Source organism: Morchella importuna, assembly GCF_003444635.1.
Source record: "Morchella importuna strain M04M26 chromosome Unknown Morimp01GS009, whole genome shotgun sequence".
NCBI classification, from domain to species: Eukaryota; Fungi; Ascomycota; class Pezizomycetes; order Pezizales; family Morchellaceae; genus Morchella; species Morchella importuna.
In genome coordinates, this window is record NW_025763406.1 from 450,325 (window position 1) to 477,059 (window position 26,735).

General features: G+C 47.2%; 9 protein-coding genes across 9 annotated transcripts; 2 read left to right on the top strand and 7 right to left on the bottom strand.

The window, feature by feature from the left end:
- Window positions 1–217: 217 nt before the first annotated feature.
- Window positions 218–1,823, bottom strand: LAJ45_03907 (uncharacterized protein; the record flags this gene model as incomplete). Its single annotated transcript, XM_046113489.1, has 2 exons — window positions 218–398; window positions 451–1,823. The coding sequence occupies 2 exons, from the start codon at window positions 1,821–1,823 to the stop codon at window positions 218–220; spliced, it is 1,554 nt and encodes a 517-aa protein (XP_045973218.1).
- A 2,705-nt stretch (window positions 1,824–4,528) lies between these two features.
- Window positions 4,529–5,218, bottom strand: LAJ45_03908 (uncharacterized protein; the record flags this gene model as incomplete). Its single annotated transcript, XM_046113490.1, has 1 exon — window positions 4,529–5,218. The coding sequence occupies one exon, from the start codon at window positions 5,216–5,218 to the stop codon at window positions 4,529–4,531; it is 690 nt and encodes a 229-aa protein (XP_045973219.1).
- A 673-nt stretch (window positions 5,219–5,891) lies between these two features.
- Window positions 5,892–7,318, bottom strand: LAJ45_03909 (uncharacterized protein; the record flags this gene model as incomplete). The annotated part of the gene is made up of 4 exons (XM_046113491.1): window positions 5,892–5,980; window positions 6,054–6,573; window positions 6,698–6,893; window positions 7,182–7,318. The coding sequence occupies 4 exons, from the start codon at window positions 7,316–7,318 to the stop codon at window positions 5,892–5,894; spliced, it is 942 nt and encodes a 313-aa protein (XP_045973220.1).
- A 2,321-nt stretch (window positions 7,319–9,639) lies between these two features.
- On the bottom strand, window positions 9,640–10,389 carry LAJ45_03910 (uncharacterized protein; the record flags this gene model as incomplete). Its single annotated transcript, XM_046113492.1, has 2 exons — window positions 9,640–10,100; window positions 10,218–10,389. 2 exons carry the CDS (start codon window positions 10,387–10,389, stop codon window positions 9,640–9,642), a joined length of 633 nt encoding a protein of 210 aa, XP_045973221.1.
- A 2,584-nt stretch (window positions 10,390–12,973) lies between these two features.
- LAJ45_03911 (uncharacterized protein) lies at window positions 12,974–14,406 on the top strand (the record flags this gene model as incomplete). Its single annotated transcript, XM_046113493.1, has 8 exons — window positions 12,974–13,029; window positions 13,095–13,147; window positions 13,216–13,387; window positions 13,459–13,722; window positions 13,782–13,797; window positions 13,853–13,919; window positions 13,987–14,189; window positions 14,272–14,406. The coding sequence occupies 8 exons, from the start codon at window positions 12,974–12,976 to the stop codon at window positions 14,404–14,406; spliced, it is 966 nt and encodes a 321-aa protein (XP_045973222.1).
- A 1,594-nt stretch (window positions 14,407–16,000) lies between these two features.
- Window positions 16,001–17,348, bottom strand: LAJ45_03912 (uncharacterized protein; the record flags this gene model as incomplete). The annotated part of the gene is made up of 7 exons (XM_046113494.1): window positions 16,001–16,143; window positions 16,214–16,316; window positions 16,387–16,765; window positions 16,815–16,829; window positions 16,892–16,979; window positions 17,059–17,211; window positions 17,279–17,348. 7 exons carry the CDS (start codon window positions 17,346–17,348, stop codon window positions 16,001–16,003), a joined length of 951 nt encoding a protein of 316 aa, XP_045973223.1.
- A 1,314-nt stretch (window positions 17,349–18,662) lies between these two features.
- Window positions 18,663–20,784, top strand: LAJ45_03913 (uncharacterized protein; the record flags this gene model as incomplete). Its single annotated transcript, XM_046113495.1, has 3 exons — window positions 18,663–19,402; window positions 19,510–19,671; window positions 19,731–20,784. 3 exons carry the CDS (start codon window positions 18,663–18,665, stop codon window positions 20,782–20,784), a joined length of 1,956 nt encoding a protein of 651 aa, XP_045973224.1.
- Window positions 20,785–21,640: 856 nt separating this feature from the next.
- LAJ45_03914 (uncharacterized protein) lies at window positions 21,641–22,644 on the bottom strand (the record flags this gene model as incomplete). The annotated part of the gene is made up of 4 exons (XM_046113496.1): window positions 21,641–21,756; window positions 21,817–21,952; window positions 22,013–22,436; window positions 22,505–22,644. 4 exons carry the CDS (start codon window positions 22,642–22,644, stop codon window positions 21,641–21,643), a joined length of 816 nt encoding a protein of 271 aa, XP_045973225.1.
- A 1,148-nt stretch (window positions 22,645–23,792) lies between these two features.
- On the bottom strand, window positions 23,793–26,162 carry LAJ45_03915 (uncharacterized protein; the record flags this gene model as incomplete). The annotated part of the gene is made up of 1 exon (XM_046113497.1): window positions 23,793–26,162. One exon carries the CDS (start codon window positions 26,160–26,162, stop codon window positions 23,793–23,795), a length of 2,370 nt encoding a protein of 789 aa, XP_045973226.1.
- Between the last annotated feature and the right edge of the window lie 573 nt (window positions 26,163–26,735).

Sequence of the window (26,735 nt, forward strand, 5' to 3'; positions counted from 1 at the left end):
CTGTTACTATTGTAGTGATTAGCATACAGCAGGTTCAACATCATCTTTCGGAGTCGAATTCAAACCCCGAGGTTTATAATATAGATAGAATATTATGTTTTATATGTACATATTAAATAAATTACCCGCTAGATATTTTTCTGGGCCTTGTATTGCGGCGAAATAACACTTACTATAATGATAGTACAAATAATTCCCAATAAGTTGTACAAATACTCTAATTGGATATTGTTTCCAATACCAAAGCATCTTGCTCCGCTTTTTCCAATGTTTTACTCATTTCATCAGCTACCTTGAAAGCTATCAGGCTTGACCTTGCCCATGATTTCTGACACTCTCCTGATTCAATTATATCTTCAGATAATCTATTACGGCAGTCGGTAATTTGATGCTTTGCACTGTTTTGAGTGTTAGTTATCTATATTGTTTGAAGGAATATATCTAACTTACCTGCTAAAAACTCTCTCACACTCCGCTGCCATTGCTGGTACAGAAAAAGTATCCAGAGCAAAAATAGATAGCTTGGGATATGTTGGCTTTTTGCTAATCCACCACTGAATAGGATTCTCTAATTCGTCCTCATTATGCTCACACCATCGCAAATAATGGTCCATTTCATCCATGTCTATTCTTGGAGAAACTTTTGGCTTTTTGAAGCTGCGTACTGATTTTGGTGGGCCCATGGCTGCCGGGTTTTGATTTCTTCTTGGTGAATCTGGAGTAGAAATCTTTTGTTGGTGTAATGATAATGACTTGTAATTGGTAATCCAGAGCTGACGAACAAGATACTTCGCATGAGATACCCAATCTGGACGCCCACCCCAACCGGATTCACTGGCAAAGAAGTTGTCCATGTTTGGATTCAAAATGATGGCAGCACAAAGAATAGGTGAGAGTGTCTCAAGGGAATAATACTTATTGAACTTTTCGATTGCTAGATACAGTGATCTTTGTAGAGGGGAATGTTGAAGGGCAAGGTTGGATTTTGTTTGTGCAAGATGATTTGTTAATGCCTGGAGTGATGGGTAAACTTCATAAAGCGAACCCTGAGCTTTATTTCCCTCCAGAGCAAGAGTCTCTTCCCTGAATGGCTCTAAAATTCCGGAAATTGTTTGCAGTACTGACCAGTCATCTGAAGTTATGCGATCATTGGAGATTGTTATTTTAGGATCATCCATGATGAGCATTTGAAAGTGCAAATCAATTGCTTGCCGGAATTCAAGAGCTCGAGAAAGTGCGTCATAATCACCCGTCCATCTTGTAACATTGCCCAATATCAATTGCCTGGCCTGTTTCCCAGAACCAGCCATCATTTTCTCCACCAATTCCGCAAAAGCGGCCCGTCGCTGTGGGGATCTCTGAATCCAAACAGTAATATTCCTTAATTTCCCTAAAGGTCCAACCTTCCTCCACTCTTCCACTTCACGGTTCTCTTGCTCAATACTGTCTTTTTCCACTCGATTGTTGGCCAGCCTGGAGGATTTTTTGCCATAGAGAAACACCTTGACTACTAGGTTCAAAATATGACCATAGCATCTGTTGAACCGGCTTTGAGTATTGAAGACAGGGTTATTGAGTTGGATCTCATAACTGGAATTGATTTGCACTCCAATATAGTCCAATGCTGTAACATTATTACTAGCATTATCTAGAGTAAAATATCCGAGTATTTTTTCAATTTTATACTCGGTAATAACTCCCCAGACTAGAGACCCCTGGTTATCACCAGTATGTGCTCCCAGCATTTTCCTCAGAGCTAGTAGCCCATGTCGTAGAGTAGCATTTTGATCCAGCCAAAATCCAACAACAGCAATCATGGACATATTGTTTGGAGAGGTCCAAAGATCAAAACTCAAATGTATTGAGGAAACCGCTTCACTCAATTTTAGCTTAACAGCTTCTTTGTTTGCTTGAAATGAATCAAAGATCCAACGTGATATAGTGGATCCGGATTTGGGGAGAGCTCTGCCGATTTCTGTAAATGTGGCTTTCTAATATCATCTATTAGGACCTGGTATGTTAAGTATGTGACATCAGTGGTGACCACTTACAACTGCACAGCAATATGCAAATATTGCTCTCAACATCACAGAAGTTGCCTGTGCAAATGGTATATTAAACATTATAATATATCTTAGTAGCAGCTTCTTGAAAACCTTGGAATTAAATACCAAATTTGGTATAGAATTTCGGAGATTTTGTGCTATATGATTCCCAGACTCTGATGATTGATCTGGGAGTCTGCTGCCATTTCGAAAGAACCCATGCTTTGTTACTAAATGATCCAAGCAATTGGTTGTTGATGTTATTGAATAATTTTTCGCGGTTTCAGGATCAGGGCATGATCAAAACAAATGTTAATCCCAATCCACTAATATTATTCTAATAAAATTCAGGTAACTAAAAGTACTCACATAAACAACATTTCCACCTAGTACTTTGCTTCCCATATCTGTCACACCCCATATATCTTTCTCTATGCTCCCATATCCAAGAATTTGTTTCTGGTCGCTTAGGTCTAAAGGCTTCGGGCACAGAAGAGGTTCTAGCAGGAGGTATTTCATCCAAATCATTCATTTGAGAATGACTATCTGGATCCTGCATAGAAATAGAAGGAGGGTACTGAGAAATTGATTCAGTGTCAGATTTGGACATGATTTCTATCTGAAAAAGGCAAATTTGATGATTATTGTAGGCTTTGTGCAAAGGGGGTTGTGTGAGATTGAACTGGAGATCACGTTTGCTTTGACAACTGTTGAGCCAAGAGCATTAATTCCACTCTTATTACATACCACTAAAGCACGGTAGCGCTTATAGCTAGCGGCATAATTCCATAATGTATAACGATTGAAGACATTACATATTCTGATTTGTATATATAAACAGATTATATTGACTCCAAATGTAGTTGTTGCAAGATTCTTTATAATTATTATTTATGTATAATTTTATGGATCCACCCAATACCAGAAATTGTCGTAAATTTAGCGCTAGATAATACTACAATGATTATAGCTGGCGGGTATTTTCTTTTCAATTTACATTCATCTCTTCGAAAAGAATCTATATTATGATTCTCAGGGTTTAGATTCGACTCCGAAATATGTTGTTAAGCCTACTATTGGTAAACACCACCATTCTAACAGGTACCGCTTCGCGCTTAAACAAGCGGCAACAAAGATACTTAACTGCTATTTTATTCAATGTATATAGTTAACACATAGTATGCTATCTATATTATAATTTTCAGGGTTTAAACTCGACTCCGAAATATGGTGTCGAACATGCTGTATAGTGACTACCATCATTGTAACAGTTACAGCTACCCTGCTTACTCACTCGGGTATAAGAGCACTTAGCCCGTATTTTATTAGATATATACATTTAACACTTAGTCTATTATCTATATTATAATTCCCAGAGTTTAGATTCGACTCCGAAAGATGGTACCGGGGAGTAAACTTCAATACATAGTAACAGGTACCGCTTTCCGCTTAACCACGCGGCCAAAAGGGTACCTAGCTGGTATTTTATTCAATATATACATTCAATGCATGTTAATCTAGCTCTATTATAATTCCCAGAGTTTAGATTTGACTCCGGAACATGGTACCGAGGAGTAAATCTCAATATATAGTAACTATCACCATTATACTAAAATTCAAATCGCCGCTCAACTACATGACAACAGGCCTAGCTAGCGTTTTTATTCTTTATATATACTTCAGACGTAGGCTATACTATCTCTATTAAAATTTCCAGGCCTTAGATTTGACTCCAACTCATGTTACTAGTACGATGGAGTATTATATCACACAATTCGCGCTGTTATGAAATTGAAACTACCAAGAATTGCGATTCAAGTTGCCAAGAATTGCCAAGAATTGCCAAGAATTGCCAAAATTCATGCATGGAATAACATTTATTAGCGTATAATTCAATTATTTCATGAAAACATGTACCGCTTCCCGCGAACCCACTCGGCCTAACGAGCGCCTAGCTGGTATTTTATTCAATATATACATTCAATGCATGTTAATCTAGCTCTATTATAATTCCCAGGGTTTAGATTCGACTCCGGAACATGGTGTTGAACCTGCTGTATGCTAACCACTACAATAGTAACAGGTACCGCTTCCCACTTAACCACGCGGCCACAAGAATACCTAGCTGGTATTTTATTCAATATATACATTCAATGCATGTTAATCTAACTCTATTATAATTCCCAGAGTTTAGATTCGACTCCGGAACATAGTGTTGAACCTGCTGTATGCTAACCACTACAATAGTAACAGGTACCGCTTCCCACTTAACCACGCGGCCACAAGAATACCTAGCTGGTATTTTATTCAATATATATATTCTACGCTAAGTATAATAGCTCTACTTTAATTCCCAGGGTTTAGCTTCGACTCCGGAACATGGTGCTGCACGTCACTGTATAGCAATTACGAAACTTGGAACATATCATTTATTTAAGTTTAATTTCTTTTATTCTTGAATGTTTTACATTGATTACAAGTAACTAACAGGTAAGCTCCTCAAAGCCCAATGCAGCCCAATCTACCTCTCTTTTTTCGTCGATTTTGAGTACATTGAGAATGATATCTTGTGTGAGGTTATTGCAATTGGTACCGTCACTTGCAGCCAGATCTGTACCCTTCCCCATCCACCATTGCTCAACCTTGTACTTATTCTTTATCATTCTCATCAACGGAATTGCAACTCCTAGCCCACCACCAATCTTTGTAAACCTCATCAGGATTTTTTCGCCATTCTTGTCCAACTTCTCCACCCTGTCTGCATTGCTGTATTCTGGATCCATAAGAACGACGATGTTATTGTAGTAAATGAGGACAAATGAATGAAAATCCGGGTCCAATTTCTCACTCCTGATTTGATGGGCATCGTGAATTGGGCCTGACATGAAGTAGATAGTGCCTTTTTTGATTATTTTGGTGAATGCAGTTTGGATGGTGCATGGCCTTTCGAAGTCTGCAATTTGATGCTCAAGATATTCGTCACTGAGAGTGCTGTTCCGTTTGATTGCTGCAATCTCGTTCCGTTTGCGTTTAAAACTGGTGTAGGAAACGATTCTGGGGTGAATGTACCAGCCATTGATTTTTTTAGAGTTCTTCAATGCCAGCCAGGCTTGGATGACGGCTGAATCTGCACTCAGATCAAGGATGGTATTTTCGGTTACTGATTCGGACATTGGTTGCGTTGCCAGTGGTGTCAGTGGTAATTGTCAAAGGTGTGGGTGGATCATGGATGGTGTGGTGAAAGTGTGGTGACACTGGACTATGATTGGTTGGGCTTGGCACAGGGTAACCCCTGCAACTGGTTTATCAAATGTCGGAGAATTGCCAACTCAACTCAAACCTTACCTCAAACCCTACCAAATCAACTCAATTCTTGGCAAAGTTGAACGGTCGGCCGTCCTGCGTCTAGGTACTGGCCCGCTGCCATACACACTGTGTGGATTCATGATAACACCCAGCCATCGGCATCGTTATGTGGGCTCTGCTGTGGTGTACCTTGAAGTAAACAGCGCAAAGTAAACAACTCCTTTTAGGCATACCCCTCTAGAATCTCTCAGGTGGTTTCCCAGTCAAAATAGATAAAACACTTTACTCGACTCACTCCCCCAAGGTTCAGTTCAATCAAGCCAATGATCATGATTCTCCAAAGTCTAGCGCCGCGCCCCCAATCGAGAGCCGGGGATATATATTAACCGTCTATTTAATACACACGCAACCGCACGTTCTAAAGTAGTTCTAACCCATACCCTAGAAAGAAAAAGAAAGAAAAAAAACAAGAGGCCAGAAACAAGAACAGTAGACGCTACAAATATTTAAATTCTCCGAAAAAAGACTTTTCCCACCCGCTTATTTTCCAATCTCGACACCGCCAACGGCGCCGAGAGCCTTCTTGATGTCTCCGTAGATGGCAAACTGTCCAGCGGTCAAAGTTCCAACTATTCATCGTGTTAGCAATTGAAATATAATAACAATAATCATTGGCACTACTGCCATGCGGGGGAAACATACCCATGAACAAACGGGCACCGAGACCAGTGTAGGATCCCCTGATACCGAGCTCCTTGGCGATCTTGATCAACCTAGAGGTAGTACCTTCACCGGGAAGTCCCTTGGTCTTGTTGATCTTTGAGAGCATAGTGTCGGCAGGCTGCGAGACAACAGCAGCAGCCATACCAGCAACCAAACCAGCTCCCAAGTTCACACCAGTCTGCGCACCATCGCTGAGAGTCGACTTGTCGATCTTGCTGTAGACCATCTCGGAAACCTTCTCGTAGACGACGAACTTGGCCATGGTGTAGGGAACCTGCTTGAACAGGATGGGCCCGAACCCGGAGTAGAAAGCGCCGATACCCTCATTCTTGAAGATCTTTGAGAATCCGGAGAGGAGACCGCTGGCGAAGTCGGGCTGGGAGACGAGACGGATACGGGTGGCCTCGAGAGGGCAGAGAGCGATATCGGCGAAGAACTCGGCGAGAGCGGAGGAAGCGAGGTAGACGGCGGTGCGGTTCTCACGGGCAGTGTCGTAACCCTATTTGGGATAGTTGTTAGAGTTTAGGCTCAATTCGGAAATCGGGCGCATTCAAGCTATCCGCGGGGGTGCGTAAAAGAGAGGGGGGGGGGGGTAATTGAGGGGGGGTGGTAAGAAAACTCACGAGGATGTTGATAGCCTGCTGCTTGAAAAGCTCGTAACCTCCGAACTTGAAGGCTCCCTGAAGGAAGTATCCGGCAGCAGTAGGACCGAAACCGGTCAAAAGGGCGCCAGCACCTTCGCTCTGAACAACCTGCTTGAAGCCGCCGATGAGGCCCTTGTTGTACTTGGCGGGGTCGAGCTGGATACGGGTTTTTACGCTGTAGAATGATGTTAGCGATGTAATTCATACTGATACTTCATTCTCAAATATCTCTGTAAAATCGATTCAGAGGATTCTTTTATGAACACCCCCGATCATTCGTTCGCAATTGATCCCTAGCTCTTTCTTCGGCCATCTAAAATTGCGCTCTCTTGCGCCATTTCATGATGGGGGTTTTTCCCCTTCCATTCCCCTTCGACCCTCACGCCACTTCCCCCACTCCCACAACCCCACGAGAAAAAAGAAAAACAGATAAAAATACTCAAAAAAAGATGTTCAGACTTACACATCAACGGGGGTCAACGCTCCGTGAGTAACACCACAGCAGACAGCTCCAGCAAAGGCGAAACGAGAGTAGAGGGCCAATCCTGAGAGCTTCTGCTCAGCAGGGGGGTTGACAACGGCTTCAACGGCTTTCGACATTTTTCTTTTTCTTTTCTCAAACAAAAAAATTCAAAAACTTTTGAGGAGAGAGTAGAGAGGGTTAATGGTTTGGAGAGGAGAGGAGAGGAGGAGGAGGAGGAGGAGGAGAGAGAGGAAGAAGTACAAAAAGGAAAGACCCGAGAAAATGAGGAAGGGGGTTAGTAGTTGTAAGAGGGAAAAAAAAAAAAAAAGCGCAAAGCGGCACACAGGAAGCGCCCGGCGGCCACCAGCCAACTCGCCACGCTAGCGGGCGGTTTCGGAAGTGAGAAGAACCCTTGCTGAGTCAGCTACCGGCTTGGGGATCGAGATGCCCTCTTGCTCTTCCTGCCTTGTCTTTCAAGCTCTTTAGGCTCGGGGGGCCAGTAAGTTTAGCCCGAGTAGACCTTTTCCTGTGCCCGGATTCCGGCGATTGGGGAATTGGCAATGGGGAGGCAGTGGCACTGGATATGATGTAGTTTTATCTAGGTATGGCTTTTACCCGCTGCGTTTGAGACTGGATTTCATTACTCTATTCTACATACTCGATGTTGCACCGGAGCTGTTGTGGAGTATTTGTCTCTTCGTTTGTCGCTGTGTCTCAGGGAGAAAAAGCTTTTCGACCTCCTTGCATGCTCGATATACTGGCCGATACCCGTTTCCAACTCACCTTTCCCCGATCCTGTGAATGTGATGGAGCTCTCTCTATCTCTCTCTGTACCTACATGCACCCTACCCTCCTCCTCTCCTCTACAGGAAACAGCTGTATCGCAGGGTTCTCCGGGTCCACATCACGGAAGTGGAGATCCCGAGCGTTTCTCAAGATGCCAGCCAGCGGGGGCCCTCGACCGACCCTCCTCCATTTCCAGCTGCAGTCGAACGAAGAGAAAGAAAAAACTTCCCATATCTCAAATCGCTCTATATATAACTCTGTGGGCCGTTCTTTCGTCTATGTTCTCATCGCGGGCGTCCACATTTCTTCATGAATAATCACTCGTCTGGACGGCCGGACATGATGCCTGAAATTTTTCCAGGTGCGGTTGTGGCGCTAACCAATAGATTGATCGGCATTAGGCATGATGTCTAGTGCACCGAGGCAGCTCAACTCCATGGCCATGAGATGAGCTTCATTTACCTACAGCTTGAGGTTCTCCATTCCTACACAAACACCACTACTAGGCCTTAAGCTCAGTCTACAGCCACCCAGCCTAGATCCGGATCTGGCTTCACCGTCAATCACCCGGACGTATGGAAGGCGTCCGACCACGGGGACTTTAAGGTTGGAGTTCGGCTATTCGATAACGGAAGTCTTGGCGGGATTAAAACCTACTCGACCCAGGCCGGAGGTATGATGTATTATCAATATGATCTTTTTGCAGATGCGACATACGCACATGTATTCACCGTCCCTAGGGAAGCGGTATCATACCAGCATCGACCTTTCTTGTTTCGAGTTATGAGGTTATTGAGTACCTATCTCGATAGTACTTGTCACTCGGGAGGTTGATTCTGACTTGTTAGGGCCCGTTTGGGAGCCGGCCTCAGTAGAAGCCAACGTTTCAATCATATTCCGTTAGCGGGTGGAATACGGAGAAGTTTTGCTTACTATAAACCTCGTTTTCATGGAGTCAACGTTGTTTTATGGACCTGTAAAATGGGCCGCCAAACACAACGCATTTTCTCAGAACAGAGTTTCCGCCAGAACGGAGTTTCAAGCAACCATAGCTCCGTTTCGGACGGCTCCTAAAACGATGATAATGAGTGGAGAGAGAGAGAGAGAGAGAGAGAGAGAGAGAGAGAGCACATATAGTTCTCCTCGACTTAAGTACAGAGCTTCTTAATGACAACTAAAGCTACTCAGCACATATAGTACATGCGGTGCTCTTTGGCCACATATGACGTACATTCTCTAGTATCTTCGCCGAGTAATACCTAGCCTTGAGAGTTGGGTTGCCATAATTAAAGATGCTCTGTAAGTCTTTGGAGCTTTGGGTGTCATTGATTGGTTGTGCAGCACATTATTGCGTGGGTTTCATCTAATATCAATTTTCCGGGATATACTCTAAAGCTATCATCTTGGGAAAAGACATGCAAGCCTTGCGAATATCTTAACAGAAAAGGATGATTTAGTACCTGAGGTAGAGAATTTCATATGCACACATAAAGTGCTTGTGCACCCACAACTACATATAATACCGCCATTAAATGTGTACCAAGTAGGAGAGTAACAAGAGGCAGTATTCATGGTCAGACCTGGAATTTGTCCGGTTTTGGAGCGTAAAATAATAGCTACATGTAATCTACGCTCTATGAACAGTCCAATTACGAACTCCATTCCTAAGGAATTACTCCGGGGGGGTAATTGGACCAGCATCATTGATATGCCACATCTCAATCTTATCCACATTACACAGAAGCCCCTCCTTCCCTCTAAGTATATCCTCCCCCTCTTCCGACTTTACCCAATCCGTATGCGCGTCCTTATCATCCCACTTAATGACAATGACCGCGCAGTTATCATCCTCGATCGACCACCCCCCAGCATGGGCATGATATCCCTTTGCATTCTTCAAGCGCTCCTCGAAAATATGGTATGTCTTCGTCATCTCCTCTTTCGTTACTCCCTCCTTCAGGTGCAGTTTCACCAGCTCCGTGGTCAATCCTTCAAACACCTCGGTAGGCGGGTGCCGGTGCAGCGCAGCGTGGAAGAGCGAGAGGTTGGATGTCCAGGGTGTGATCTTCTGGACGAATGCAGGGTATTCAGGGCTGGTCATGAAAGCTTTGTGGTCGTCGAGGCTTCTCCAGTCTGATAAGATTGGCCGTTAGTTTAACTGGCTTGATGAGCTATATACCTATAGCCACTTCTTATGTATGGAATGTAGATATATATATTGGATGTTGAGTGGATGGAGTGGTTGCGTACTTATTATCCAGTGGAACACACTGGGGTCCTCAACCTGCCAGCCGTAGCGGGCATTGAGGAAGCCCGGTGCTCTAGGTGTGCCGAAGAAGTTCTCATGGCCCTCGCCGGGCTGCGAGCCCTCGGCAACGTGCATGAAGACGAACTCGGTCACTCCCTGGTCTGTTTCCGACATATTTGGATGTTCTGAAGCCGTGAATTGGAGATGATGTTTGGTGAGAGTGGGAGTTGATAAGTGGTTTGTGCGGAGGTGTTGATGTTGCTGGACTTTTATATAGAGGTGTGGGGGGGAGGGGGGGAGGGGGGGGAGGGGGGGCATGCAGAGCAGGCAAGCCGTTCCCCCGCTTCATTAGCCCACCATCATGATACTGATCGACAGGGTTCATGTCCGACATATGTATCTCGTTGTCAGCATATCAGGGCTATCAGAACACGGATTTAAGAAGCTGTGTGCTTGGCGCTGAATAATAGTACCACTGGCTTTCTGGATTTGGTTAAGCTCGTTATTGCGCATGGTGGTTTTCGAGCTGAGCTTGTTACTCAAAACTAAGTATTTCCTGAATTCGATTAATTGATCATTTAAGTTAGCCAGAGAATAAAATAGATTCTAGTTGAGGTTGGTACTTCTGTGTGTTTGGATGGTGGTCGAATGATCGTTCATGATGGATGGACGTGCGCATTAGGGTCTTAAGACCTCGAGTGATAATGTGTGCACACATGTGCTCGACGAATAAATATCATGTAGATTTCAGACCAACCAGCGCAGTGCATGTACATTTGAGATAAACGACGTCTCCCCTGCTAGTAATATAGCGGCCATGTCGTTACTTTTGGTTTCGCTAACGGAAAGTTAAAGCTTAAACACACATGTGCAGCTACGCTGAATATAAGTATCCCGAAAGCCCGAACCTAGCTGTCTGCCAACTCTACCATGGCATCTCTTTACTTTTGCTGGATTTCGCCTTCCATCTCATGATCAATCAAGGACCCCCACAGCAATCGACCCGCTGCCATAGTTTCACCCGCGGTACGGTATCACTATTCAAAGTCTCAAACACACCATATATAGCTCATCTGAAACATCGTACATAGGCACTATCTCTATCTGTGCTTTCCCTCTACTAACGTCTCAAGCTGCGATACCTAGTTGTATAATTATGAGTCATCACGACAATAAGGGTTTGCCATAACAGATATCTCCCTTAACCCCGGGCCCGGGCCGGTGAGCAGAAATAACTACTCGAGTGCGGCGGGGGGCTGGGTTCCATCAAGTAATCGGTTAAATAGGCCTTTTATGTATACAGGAATTCCAGATAACGGTACATATTAATAGGAGGATTACAACCAAAGCGGTACTAACCGACAGGCCACCACCATAGATATAAGTATTATGGGCAGTATACGGTGTCACGGCTGGTTTCACAGACAAGATTATCTCGAATATCTTTCGATATAGTAGTGGCCGACCATAGGAATAGCGGGTATGGTGATCATATAATTACCAACACCCGACTTCACTGGTAAGATGATAAATACCTGATTCTACTTGGCGGGATTTGAATTTACTCAACGAGATTTGGCCCATAAGCACTGAATTAAAGAGGATAACGACGTATCTGTTGATTTCCTTCTGGCTAATATTATAATATCCCAGCACCCCACGGCCGTGGGTTGCTTGTAATTATTTAGTTTCTCTATAGTCTATATCACAGAGAAGAGCTGAATATAGGCACATGTACCGCGTATACCATAAAAAACTGTCCTTATCGAGTGATAATATATATATGAACGGAGACTTTTCGAATTTGGATAGTCTCGCACGTTGTGGCACAGGCGGACTAGTTGACTCGATAGTTGTGGGTAATACAGTGAACAGATAATCAAAGGGGCCAGACCAGGACAGATCGCATTGTGTACCGTGTCTCTACTACATGTAGTAGCTAGTGTGCATGTGTCCTATTGACTATTTCTTTTGTGTCCCGCTTTTCTTAATTCTTCTCATGCTTCATCTTCATGCTATAATCGAGCTTGTCTACGTATACCTTTAAATTTTATGAACCGAGCTTGAGCTTTCCTCCTGTGGTTCACATAGCACAAAAAATCAATACTGAACTCCTGTTTCACTCCAAAAACGTGTGTAGATATCGATCACGCTATCTAACCTATGCACTCCAAATGAAGGAGAAGTTTCTTTATTCCTAATCTTGAATAAGTGAGAGCGCGCGCGCTAACCTCAAGTACATGCGAGATGAAGGACGATCATTGTTATCGATTGTGAAATTTAAGTCACTGACTTGGGCCAAGATCGATTGAAATATCAACTTGACTGGCTCTCTCAATTCAACCTATCTGTACCATATTTTTCAAATACAATTACATGTAAGTCTACACTGTTTTTGCTTGGAATTAGTGCAGATCCTGAACAAGCGAGATAGGGGTAAAAGACTTAATGGTGATCATTTTGATGCATAGATTGAACAGTTATGGTTATGTAATAGTACAGCTACCCTATTGAGTGAATTCAATTATGTTAATTAGTCCCCGAAAGCCGAGTGACAGGTCCTGACCTCCGCCCGGGTAACCTACCCGCTAATCTACTTTGCAGCGCCCGGGTCTCGGCAGACCCTTGGCCACAGGCCACGGTTCGTCTGATAGGATAGGGCTGATCCTTATCCTTATCGCGGTGGTGAGCTCATCAGCGAAACCCTCACCTCTCACAGCATATATCTACAAAAACAAATATCAAACAACCACTCACAATGCCCTCTACACTTGGCGAATCAGTGGATGACCGTAAAACGGTCCTTATCACCGGGTAGGTGTTTAATTGTTTTGCTCATGTTTCTCTGCGGGTAAATATACTAACGCAACCACGTCTAGAGCCGGCGTTGGCGGCATCGGAGGAGAGCTGGCGAAGGAGTTCCACAGAAAAGGTACCGCATTGTAGTGGCCTAGTGTAACTACATGTATAGCTATAGTCGTAGCTGACATGTGTGCGTAGGATACCGCGTGTTCGCTACCGCCCGCCGCCTCGAAACCGTAATCGAGCTCGAAGACGCCTTCGGCATCGAGATCCTCCCGCTTGACGTGACATGCACCGCAAATATCCAGTCCGTGCGTGACGAGATTGCGTTACGCACTGGCGGGCGGCTGGACGTGCTTGTTAATAATGCGTATCCCACCCCTCCTCCTCCCATATCTTCCCCTCTTGCTCAATGAGCTAACTAGAGCACATGTGAACCAGAGGCTACTCCCGCATCGCGGCAGCAACAGACCTTGAGATTGACACGGTCGTCAAGGACATGTTCGAGACCAACCTCTTCGGCGTGATGCGCATGGTGCAGGAATTTGTAGCGCTGCTGATCGCAGCGGAGGGCGGCGGCACGATAGTGAATGTGGGCTCGATTGCGGGCGTCATGCCATATGTATTTGGGAGTGCGTATGGCGCGAGTAAGGCGGCGTTGCATAGCTATGCGGATTGTTTGAGGGTTGAGTTGGCACCGTTTGGGTATGTAGTGTGTTTTATGTGGTAGTAGTGGGATATAGCTGATAGGCGTGGGGTATTAGGGTGAAGGTTATAACGGTACGTTTAGACACAAGCTGCGCTGTGAGGCGAGGTGGGTGCTGATAGGTAGTAGGTCATCACCGGCGGCATCAGTTCAAACATTGCGCGGCACTCGATAGCCAGTTCGTTTCTACCCTCCAGTCTGTCTTCGCTCACCCCCCCCCCCCCCCCCTCATTTCCTCTTCTCCGTACTAACAACGCAAACAGCATCTCTCTACCTCCCAATCATATCCCACTTCCGCGCGCGCGCAGGAAACTCACAGGTCAACGCGCAGTCGGCAACAGACTACGCGCGCGCCGTCGTGCGCCAAGTCATGAAGCCCGACTGGCGTAAGCCGCTGTGGTACTGGCGCGGGCACTTTGCGAAGATGGCGTGGTTTGTGAGCACGTTTTTGTGGAAGGGGGCTTTTGTAAGTGTTTTTCTTCCTGAGGGGGATGGAGGAGGAGGGGAGCGTGCGGGAGAGAGGGGGAAGTGCTGATTGTGGGGGGTAGGATTATGGGATGAAGAAGAAGTTTGGGTTGTTGGAGATGAGGAAGAAGTGGTTATTGACGGAGCGGGAGAGGAAGAAGGGGGAGGGGGAGGAGGGGGGTAGTAGGGTGGAGGTGAAGAAGATTAAGGGGTATTAGAGAGATGGGTGGTATGTAGAATGCTTCCTTTGATTCCCTTCTTTTCCGACAAGAATAGATGCAGCTATATGTATCCGTGGATACCCGAGGATTGAATGCGTTCTTGCTCGAAGTACATTAGACTTTAGAGGAGACCAGACTCTAGTAGAGTGCTCGTGAATCGAATGTATCGTAGACAGCCACTCTAAAGAAGACCCGTTAGATATAATATTCAGCAGGGGAAACGCCGGCTATGAGCGATTAGGCCTTTAATAACGGCGCGATGATATCTCCAGATAAATATATGCGCGCCAGCTGAGTCGTTAGAGGATACCGTTCTCTTATACCGGTCCGCAAAGGAGGCCAGTACCTGCGTATTGAGCGCCCGTTGAAAAACAGCCAGCGAGACCAAACTTTGGTCTATGACTTACACACGCAGGTCCCATCATGTCCTAAGCTTCCCTAAGCTAATGCTCAGTCACACCATCAATTTTATCTTTCAAGCGTATAGTCTTGCATGTCCCTTTCGATAAAAGTCTAGACCGTCAATTACTAGACAAGCAAGTATCATGGTCCTCGCCATACCCGGAATGGCCGTTCATGAGCACGAGCCGGAGAGATTTGAGAGTGGTGAGTGGGGTGAATAAAATCCGGGCAGTATGGTCCTCCACCATCGATCGCGCGCGTTGTAGTTGGATTCGGGTGTTGGTGGGCTAGGGCAGGCAGGGAGACTGGAAATGATAGTTTAGCATGAAACTGGAGGCTTTTATGTAAGCAGAAATACAAAACCCGATATCCCGCTGAAAGAGCTGGGATGTACTCGACTTAACTCCTAATGATTTCATATGCCAGCTCGGGCAGTAGGTACATGTAGTTTCGGGCACACAGAACAATCTACAGCCAAACCCTAACCTTCCCCCTCCACAGAACTGGGCACTCAACCAAACCCTCGAAAATAACCCTTAACACACGGCAGCCACAACCACCAAAAAAAAAAAAAAAATAAAGAATGACGCTCCGGAGAGGAATCGAACCTCAAGCTACCCAGTCGGGATTTATTATCTAGTATATCGACGGACGGGTGTGCTACCATTACACTACCGGAGCTTGCTGGATTGTGTGTCTGGCTAAGTTTTGTCTGGCTAAGTTTTGTCAGGCTTGGCTATGCTTACTATCTGCTTATCAGATTACAGTCCTAAATATGATGGAGTGCGGGTGGCTGTGGTAACCCCCCTCCCCCTCCCTATACACACTCTCTCATTCACACGCACACACACACACAGCTTGCATTAGCTAACACCGCGCCTATGGTGGAACATGACAAGTAATCTAAAGACTCTCAAGGTAGTCATGGATACTCGCTGTCCACTCGGGCATGAAGCTTAAGTGCATGCTTCAGAATTCGGGGATGGTGCGTGTGACCGAGTGATATCTCATGATGGCAATTCTGGTCACTGTTTTCTTTGTAAAGCTTGTCTACACGTTACCACCAAACAGCTTAATAAATCATTGGTAGTGTCGTATTAATCATTAAATACATATATAGGAAAATCTTGAGAACTCAAAGGACGAATTAAAACCCCGCCAAACCCCGCTCTAGTTAGTCAATGTAGCTCTAGTTAGCTACCGAGATCCTCGAGCTCAACATCTCGTGACCGCCGGTACCCTCAACGTCGGTCCGCTTGACAACCGTCTTGCGTAGTCCGATATTCGGAAGGAAGTCCGCCGGATGGAAGATCGTAAAGACCACCAACACGCCTAGATAGTCATTAGTGGTCAGTTGTCTTCACATGAATGAAGGAAGCAAGGAAGGGAGATAGAGACATACACCATATAAAAAACGAATCAAACACCCAAAACGGCCACTCATGCGTCCTAACATACCCATCTCGGCCCCCCGCAAACTCAATCATCCTATATATACTTCTCAACTACACCCCTTCCCATTAGCGCTATCTCCTTCGCTCCCCTCTCGTCAACACACACAGAGAAGCCACTCACCAAAATAATCGCACAAGCCACATTTATCGCATACAACAACTTCAGCCACTCCCTGCCCGGCCAAGCACTCTCCCACCTCTTCGCGACAAACGAAAACCTTGCCGCCACAAACGAAAAGAAGCCGAAGCAGATAAGCTGCACGGCGAGCCCGATTTCGACGATGCGACTGCCACGCTGGGCGCGGTCGAAGTCGGCGATGGAGGCGGAGGCGATCACGGAGGCCCCGATCAGCTGGATGCCGAAGGAGAGGATGTCGAAGAGCACGAAGGTGGGCGTGATGAAACGTGCGGGGACCCAGAGTGTGCGGAAGCGGAGGTGGCTAGGCGGCGTGATGTGGAGGATGAGGCGGCCCATGGCCATGTAGCAGGCGGCAGCCATGCTGGGGGGTGTTAGTTTATGTACTGGGAGATGGAAGGTGGGGGGCTTACATTCCGGGGGCAAGGCTGTGGGGGTTTGTTAGTATATGTATTTAGGTATTATTATAAGACTTGGGAAGGGTACTTACATGATCATGACTAGCTGCACGATGTACATGTTCTTATTATCGGTATATTTAGAGGACGGCGCACGGGCGATATAACCCGCCATTTCCACTTTAAATCCCATAAAATTAGCTATCCAGAACTTCTCCAAGTAACCTATTCTTGTTAGAATAGTCGGAAGAAAACTCACTCATTGTCCCCAGTACTAGCGGCCACCAGAACCAGCATCGTTTCTGGAAAAACTGGAATAAAGTCACAAAGCCCACGGTCCCGAATAGGATTGCGCCGACGATGGCAGTGGGAAATGACGGATCGTAATGGGCGTACCAGTTGACGGTCATGTCTGATTGTTGATGTTAGCTATAAGTTGGTTGGTAAAGGTAGTGAACTATTATTGTGGGGGTACTCACGCCCCGAAGCCTGAACTCCAGCAAGAGTGCTGGGCGTGGCTGTTACGGCTGTAGCTGTAGCAGCTGCCATAATAACGATCTCGAGTGAAATACGGAAATGAAGCAAAAAAAATACTGATTACTATTCAGTAATAGGCAGAATACTAGTAGTAGTAACTCTCGGCAGACAAATTGACGGGTCGAACGAAGAAGGCTTATTTTTTCTAGCGGCGGGGGGCATAGCATTGTCAATATATAGTGGTTTTGTATTCCTCCGGGGGTCAGAAGAATTTTTTCGATGTAGCATGCCCATGCTCAGGGGGCCTAACAGGGAGGGATGTAGGCAAGCTAGATAGCAGAGTGGTACCACACAGTACCCAACCAGCTGGATTAATAAATAAAAATTCAATTTTAACAGCCTGACAGGCTGCACTTTGGCCTATATGTAGGGGAGGCTGCTGAATTTGATGGGGTTTGATTAAGCGAATTTGCACTTTTTCTCGAGGAGTAACAGCCGTTGGGATCGGGGAGGAAAATGTGATCGAGGACAATATTTATACCAGGAAAGATGCTAGGTGGTGCTCTGCAATTGATAGTGCTATTTTAGATTGCTAGGCATTGGAAATATTGTTCAACTTTGAGCTTGGCGGAGGAGAGGCTAGCAATTATTGCAGGTGATATATCATGTAGGATCTGGTATTGAGGTTTCCATATAGCTATGATAGGCGGAAGAAGTAGAGTGTTCACTCAGCTCGGGCCTAGAACGACGTCGTTTGGGTCGAGTGGTGATCAAAAGCAAAACACTTAAAGGATTGCACAGCCCAGTGTTTGAGTAGTAGAAATGCTTAGATGGGCAAGTGTTGCACAACGGCGCCAGGCGCCAGGTGCCGAACCCTCACTCGAGTCATGATACGCAGCACTCGCGTACATGTCAGTGCGAGAACCGTTTGTATCGTACTGCATGTTCTTTGATCTGGCTTCAGTACAAAACAAGATTGGCATTGAGCTTCTACCCTAGCTAAGGAATAGGGAGATCTAGACTTCTGCTCCTTCTTGACTTGCTATCACCACCACCACCATCATCATCATCATCATCATAATCATCCATCGTCTTCTGGAGTACGTCTCCTTTAACTTCTTTAGCTGCTCCACTTCAATTATTAATTACCTTGCATCAACATAACATATTCAGTACCCTCCCCCTCACCCCCGGTGCTGGTGCTGGTGCTGGTGCTGGTGCCAACTACTACTGCAAGATACATGGACAATACATACAAGGATACCGCATATTAATAGATTCACCTCCTGACTTTATCTACCAGCATATACTCTATGCGTCCCATTGAGTGCATGCACAGAAAGGCGATGCCAACTTCTCATTCGCATCACTCCAACCCTCTCCCAAATGATGGACTACGAGCACCTCTCCCCCGGCGGCTCACACTCCCCGTCCGGCACGGACCCTAGCCCGGCAGCCAACAGTGCCACCACCACCAATACTCAACGGCCCGCCAGAGCCTGCGAGTATTGCCGTCTGCACAAGGTCCGCTGCGACATTGACCCCAACGACCCGTCGCGTCCATGTGGCCGCTGTCTCAAGGCCAGCAGGGAGTGTGTGAGCAACTCGTACTCGCGAAAGCGGAGGAAGACTACAGATTCGCGGGTACTTGAGTTGGAGAGGAAGGTCGAAAAGCTGACGGAACGCCTCGACGCAGTGGAGAAGGGGACAGGAATTGGTGGGCCGGGAAATACCTCTTCTGATGACGCTCCTCCTGCCCTGGTCGTGCACCCTCCGGGGCCACTACCCCACGCTCCTGCCGTTGACCCCGTCAAGTATCTAAAGAGGGATGTGATAGATCGCGGCATCATTAGCATCGAGCTCGCAGACCGTATCTACTCCCACTACATCAACACCATATCGCCAGTCTTTCCCGGCGTTGTCTTTCCCTCCGCCACATCCGACGATACCCGCCGCCAAAAGCCCACGGTGTTTCTCGCCATTCTCGCCGCCTCCTCCGCAACATTCGGTGCTAACCTACAGAGCACACTCCAGCACGAGCTACTCAACAGCTACTGCGAGCAGATCATCCGCCGCGGCGTAAAGTCGTTGGAGCTTGTGCAGGCCCTCACTATATCGATATTGTGGTATTATCCCCCGATACATATGGCGGGAATAATATCAACCAATTTATACACATGGCGGCCGTAATGGTTCATGATATTGCGCTCACAAAGCCCCATGGGATTAAGAGGGCGCCACCTCCCCAGGATTCGGCCGCACAAGAAGAGCAGCAGTTGAATGAGCAGTTCCCAGTCAGTGCGGGCTGGAGGTTTATGATCTGGGGGGCTAATAGTGACACGGCGCTGCCCGAGTCTAGGAGGGCGCTTTTATCTTGTTACTTTCTGTGCTCAAAGTTTGTTCACAATCTTTTCAATTCATGGTATAGAGCAAATTGAATTAACAATTAAACAGTAGCTCCCGCCTTCTACGCCGCCCCTGCCTATTGCCATTCTCACGGTACATGGGCGAGTGCATCGAATTCTTTGAGACAGCCTCTATCACCACCCCCGGCATCGTACCAACCGACAGGAACTTCACCCGCTGGATTCAGATCTCGCACATAGCAGATCAGTACTGCGCTGCCATGGACGCAACTGACATCACCTCCGTCCACCGCCACACAATCCTCACCGACTATCTAGGCCGCCTCAACACCTGGCACCACCAGACCGTCTCCGCAGCCCTCATGACCCCCGCACTATCTCTATATCATCAATGCACTGTTAGGAACCTCTACGACCGCCTCCTACACGCCGAACATATCGCCGAAGAAGTCCGTCCATTCATCTTCTCCGAAATCATTCCGGCACCCGCCAACCCGCCGCCGCCAGCACCTCCGCATGCTGTCGCGTGTCTGACGGCCGTGCATGCGTGTCTAGACACTTTCCTGTCGTTCCCGCCGGCGTTTGCGGGGAGGCTTCCAGCCCTATTTTACATTGAGATGGGGTATTCGGTGGGGCTACTTATAAAGATGATCTTCAGGGGCGGTACAGGCAATATAGGCTTTGGAAGGTATGTGGACCGGTGTGTGGTGTTTCTTGGGGATGTGATCAAGGGCGACCAGTCTCATGCAGCGGGGAGGTTGAAAGGTGTTGTGATGGGCTTGAAGGGGTGGGTAGATAGGGTGGGTAGAGGGGAGAAAGAGAGAGAGAAGGAGAGCGAGAGGGAGAGCGAGAGCGAGAGGGAAAGAGAGAGGGAAAGAGAGATGGCCCCTACTGCTGCTGCTACTATTACACAGGCGGAGGCTGTGGGGTATGGGGCAGGGGCGGGTGCGGGTGCGGGTGCGGGTGCGGGTGCGGGTGCGGGTGCGGGTGCGGGTCTGGGTCCGGGGGCAGAGTTGATGGAAGGGTGGGGCGGGATGGGAATTGATCTGGCGGATCCGATGATGTGGGAAGGGTTCCCACTGACGGAATTCTTGCAGATGGATTCGGTGGCGGGGGATTATGGGGCTTTGCCGTGGAGTTAGATTTTTGGCTGTGTATTGGGTTGCTCCTTTTTCCCTTTTTAAGTTTTTGTGATATAGATTTTAGGTTATGAAAAATGTGAAATGATAGACTTTAGGTTTTTTTCTTTCTCTCTTTCTTTTTCGCCCCTTCTTTAGAAAATAGGGATTAGCGTGCACTCACTAACTTACTCACTTCTTTTTTTTTCTTTTTGTTTAGTTCATTAATTGCATGTAGCCTTATGGCTATAGCAATGTCACTCACTAGACCACAACGAAAAAGCATCTTCGTAAAACAGTGCCAAGCAAGCGTGTTGCAAAATTTCGAACATTTAAATTATCCTGTAAACCATCCATCACCTTTTCACAATCAAGGACTTCTAAATTACCTACCATGTAAATACAATTAGGTTATCCTGTGGATTCATCCAAGATGCAAGCTGTATATGGATGCTTCATTCAAGTTCAACCTCAAATTCAACTCCGGTAGGATCGCCCTTAGATATAGAGAATGAAGTTTAGCACCCTGCTGTAATTGATCTATCAGTGGTTGCGGCGGCGGGTGTTGGGTCGCTGCCAAGGAAATGGGCAGATAGGTAATGATCGTTTTGCGGGTTTGGTGGGGCGTGGTGTCGTGGTTTATCACTCGGTTTATTACAGAGTAAGGCTAGTTGGCATAATGAATCGGGGTACATGTGGCGTTTAAACCTTGAGTATATATATTTAGAGAAAGGGCCTCTCCTCCTCCTCTTCCTTCTCTTCCTCCTCACCATCACACATCGGGCGGGTCTTTGTTTTCTTCAAATATATTTATAGACCGATAATACATTTACACATCATATTTCTACATCTAAATACGGAGGGAGATGATTCCAGCACTCTATGCACATGGATAATTAACAGCAGTTGCGTTCGGGTTATTGCCCAAGAGGGCCTGCTTGAGCTTCCACTTGCCACTTGCGCACTTCACCGCCGTGACAAAGCTCTCCGCGTTAACTAAACAGACATGTCAGCCGTTGGTTCAATTTGAACTTTTTTACAGATGTGGCAACTTACGTGTAGCTCCTGCGGCATCGGTGTGGGTGTTATCAAGAGGATACATAGCCTTCGCAGCAGTATATCCCAGTGCCTGCTGTCTCGCCACCGAGTACTTTGTGTGGTCCACAAACGGCACCTTCTGCTCTTCTGCAACCTTCATTCCAAAGTCAGCACGCAAATCTCATAACCACACTCAACAGACAGAAACACTCACCGCTCTCGCATACTCCGTAAACGGCCACACCGTCGCCAAGGTCTTGTTGTCACTGGACCAACTCATAGTTGGCACCATCCCACTCAACACTACCGTGGCGCTCTTGTCCTCCACATCCTTAATCATCTGCCTCAGATACGAACCGAACGTGCGAACCACCTCTTCCGCTCCGGTCGAGTTGGTCACAGTTACAGTCTCGTTCCCAATCCCCGGAACCACGGCGCGGTCCTTGCCGACGTCACTGCCGGTCCCGGGAGTGCCGTTATCGTTGTGGCCCATCTCAATCACGACGTAATCGCCGGGGACGAGCATGTCGAGGAGCTGACCCCAGAGACCCTCGTTAATGAAAGAGCGGGTGGAGCGGCCGCCCCGGGCGCGGTTCACAAAGTTTGTGGAGAGGTAGTTTCCGAGGTAGTAGCCGAAACTGTGGTGCTATTATGTGAGTTTTTGATTCCTTTATTATAATTTATAAGACATTAGGAGCATATATACCCCTGAATAGGTGTGGTGGCAGGATTGTAGTTTGCCGCAGTGCTGTCAGAACACAGGTAGAGAGTCGCATTCTGGACTGTTGGCGTTGGCTTGCTGGAGACGAGGCCAGCAAGGAGGACGAGGGGCGCAAAGTATCTCATTATTAAATGATATTAGACTGATACTCTAGAGTTCAAGAATTATTATAATGGCCTCGTCAATTGGATATCCTGAGGATCTAGGAACAGTCGAATCTCTCGGCGAGGACAGGAGGACACAGTACTACCTTTTATACCCACAAAAACCACCCAATTGCAGCCCAGTCAATAAATCCGGGGTAACAAAGATCCGCCTCCATTCCATCTATCCGAACAAGGCGAACAAGGCAAACTGTGGGGATATTGCGGAGAGAAAGGGGTAAATTACAGAGCAGTACCTACTTCTGCCAATATATCCCTGCCACCCCCGGCCCTTTCTCCACCCCCGGAGCATTAAAGCTTGTATAATTGTAGTCTTTCTCGGTTAGGTATATAATTCATATGAAGATCCCAACTACGTAGTACATACCGATTCTCGAAGTCAGGGGTAACAAAATCTTCGCAACCCCCAGATCTCAACGCCCCTCTCCCCCGATTCTTCGGGTTATTTGCGGCCGACCCCCCTCCCGACACAATTTCGGAGAACCGGATGGGAATAACGGGGGTTTCTTTAGGCAGATCTGGAGTTCGGCAAGCATTTGAAACAGGACTGGACTATATAGATGGGTCGGTGTCGGTTGGGTAAGGTGGGTTGGTAAGTTGCATCATGGGATATCACTCTCGGTGGGTGGAAGTGCCAAGGCCAGCTTGTAGATCAATGGGTCACGGCATCGAGAACTTGCTCTAATATACTACACAACCATGCGCCTCTAAGAAATAGAACAGATTTGACTTGCATAGTTGTATACTTCCTAAGTACCGTGAGGGTTGATAACCACCATATGCCGATTCTTTCTGCCCACAAGATAAAAATATCCCCCCCCCCCCTCCTCTCGAATCAAGGTATTCATACAAGACAGAGATAGACCCAGATATCTCACATACCATAACATATCAGAAATCTCAAAAAGACTTAAACATGGTTGACTGGGGTAATATGTTGCTAAGTAGTAAAACAAAAAGAGCATACAAGACTTGATATGCGCCTTAAGCTAAAAAAAAATAGTATCGGAAAATACTCGCGTGCAGAAAAAAAAAAAAACTATTGGAAGGGTATATGCGATATCCCCTACTAGGCCTACTCTCTGGCCTGCACCTCCCACCATATCTGCCTAGACGGCAGAAGTGGTTTCGACCTCGATACGGGCCGCGTGCTCCGCATTTCCATTCCTATTCCCGCTTTCCTCCATCTGATCCTCCGCCTTGATTTCTGACCCCTCCCCCTCCTCTTCCGCCTCCTCCTTCTTCGCGACACTCCCGTCTTTGCCAGCCCCCTTCCTCGGCCCATCAAACGCATCCCACGCGAACCCCAAGCACGACCACAGCTGCAACACATCCTCCTTCCCTCCTCCGGCGGCCCTACCCAGGAACGGGTTCCCCATAACTCTAGCCTCCGCGACGAGGCCCTTGCACACCTTCACGTTCTCAGGCGTCAGGAAGTCGACCGCAACCTTAACACAGCTCCTCCGGTTCCGGACCTGGTGCGCGCAGCCGGCGGGGATAAAGACTGCATCGCCGGGCTCCTGGTAGATGCGGTGAGCCATGACACCGTTTTCCTCGTAGAGCTTGATCATGTCGTCCTCGGTGAGGTAGTACATCTGCCTATGGATCGGGTCGTCGAGCTCCATTGCGCCCTCGTGGGCGTGGGCCTCGAGGTATTCCTCGCTGTTGAGGTACTCGCGGAGGTGGGTGGAGGCCGAGGGCGGGAAGATGTCCCAGATTGCGCCGCAGAAGGGGATGTCCTTGGGCGTGGTTGCGGCGGCGGGCGCTTTCTCGCCGCCGGCGGAGAAGAGCATGATGTTGACGGCGTCGGTGAGGTCGAGGTGCAGGTTTGTGGTGCCCTTGACGGGGCGGTGCTTCAGCTTGGTTTCGCCGGCGGGCTTGGGGAGGAAGTCGGGTGCGGGGAAGGCGTTATACATTTTAGGTCCGAGGTCGGGCGCAATGTATTGTGGTGGGAAATGGGCGGCGAGGTTGAGGCTGCCGGTGCGGGAGATGTAGGAGGGGAATGGTATGGCGTTTTCAAAGTCTTTGAAGAGCTCTGGGAAGGTTTCGGAGAAGTTCGCAGAAGGAGGCCAGTCTTTTAGCTTATATGAATGTAAGATATCAGAGCTGGCAAAACCCTTGAAAAACTTCTCGACGTTCGTTTCCTTGGCCTGGTTGTATTCACAGTCGTGGATATTGCAGGGCACAGATCCATAGTGGTGGGTGAAGTATTTGGGATCCCAGGGGAGCTTGAAGCGGTCAAGAAAGCCAGTCAAGACGAGGGGAATACCACCACGGCGCCACAATGACCTGAATTGTTGCAGCGTTATATCTTTGTGGTGTGTCTTTGGGGTAGCAAGATATTTAAGCTTGTCATTAGGCCAGGTAGACAGACTGGTAGGGATGGAATCTGTTTCAGTATCTGCATTATCCTGCTCCTGCTTTTGCGTCTCCTCAGATGGAACACGAGCTTCAACTCTCTCGAGAAGCTCTACAACCTCGCCCTCCGCTGCCCGAGTCATGAAAAGCATACTATCCCGAATATGGCGGCGGCGGCGAGAACAAGTGTCAATGCGACGGATACGATTACCCTGAGCGATATCAGAAGGCACCCATTCTTCCCAGCACCCAAGACACATCTCTTTCCCGCAGCAGCCGCACAGATAGCTACCCATATAAATACTTGTTGAGCATGCGTCACAGAGACTTCGGGTATCTGGAGAAGATGGAACGCGGAACAAGGGCCGCGCACCCCCGGGTAATGGTTTTCCCTCTGTCGGTAGCCCGAGGTGGGTAAGTTCATGATGCTTCTCACGGCGGAGATGTTCAGCAAACACAGATGCGATCAAGGGAAGAACATAATCGGCCTCTTTTTTCATTTGATCCGAGGTTAGGGTGTGCCTGACGATTGGAGAATCCATCTGATCGGACGCAGCCGCCAAGGTATCGCTTGCATCTGCTTGCTGCTCATCTGAATGAGAATTGATCTGAGCATTCCCAACTTCGCTCACGCCTGATGCAACCCGGGCTGTGCTATCTCCAGCAGCACTTCTTGTAGTTCTCCTGGTAGTGATAATCTCTGGCTTCATGGGTTTCTTCTTCCTTTTAGGCGTGGCTTTTACTTTGACCGGCTTCTTTGGCTTTGGTACTACCTCCACGAATCCGAATGCATAATCCGTGGTATCAACTTGGCCCTGATCATCTTTTTTAAATGCTCTCAAACCGACAAAGCGACAGGTCCCCAAGACACTCTGCTTCTCGATACAAGTGACACAGCGTTCGGCAACGTCGTAGTCTTGAATATTCTGGCAAGACTTCGACTGAACTACTGTGTATTCTGGGGTCATAGTCTTAGCGACATAAGTCGATATCTCCTTGATGCTTTGTGCTGGGGGGCGCCTCTTCGCTTGTGAGGAGGAAATTCCTCGGCTAGTCTTGTTTTTTGGAGGAGACTCATAGTCGGAATCCTCTGGAGTAGCTTTGCGCTTTCTGGGAGGCATTTTGTGGTGCAATTGAGGATATGTGATAGAAGAGACGAGGGTGGAGGTGAGTTTTGTGAGGTGGATGACTTGGGAGACGCGTCTGCTGAGGTTGCGCGTTACGTCACACCACAAAAGAACGCGCCAAGAGAAACAAGCGCAGTTGCAATGTATTGTAGAAACAATGTTATTGACAGGCCTCAGTTACAATGCCGGCTGAACATGTATGTATAATACCTACATGTATACATTTCCTTCCAGGTAGTTAAGAATCAGAAAATGCAGGAGTCCAAACTAGGGATATAAGAGTACCATCCCATAGGTGATCCTTGTTTATACCACCCACATTTTTGGTTCTTCTGCTGGTAGGTAGTAAAGGTACTGAATCCTCTGCAGCCACAATGTGTTACCAAACGCACCGCTAACCATCGTTGATTGGTCAAAACTTGGTACATCAAAGTGACTCTAGGTAGTGACTTTGTTAGTAATTTCCGGAATCGAGACTACATAATAGTTGTGTGCGTCGATCTATGTGCTGGTTTTTTTTTTCCCCACAGTCCCATCCTGCGCTGTGCACATGCTCGATTTACAAAC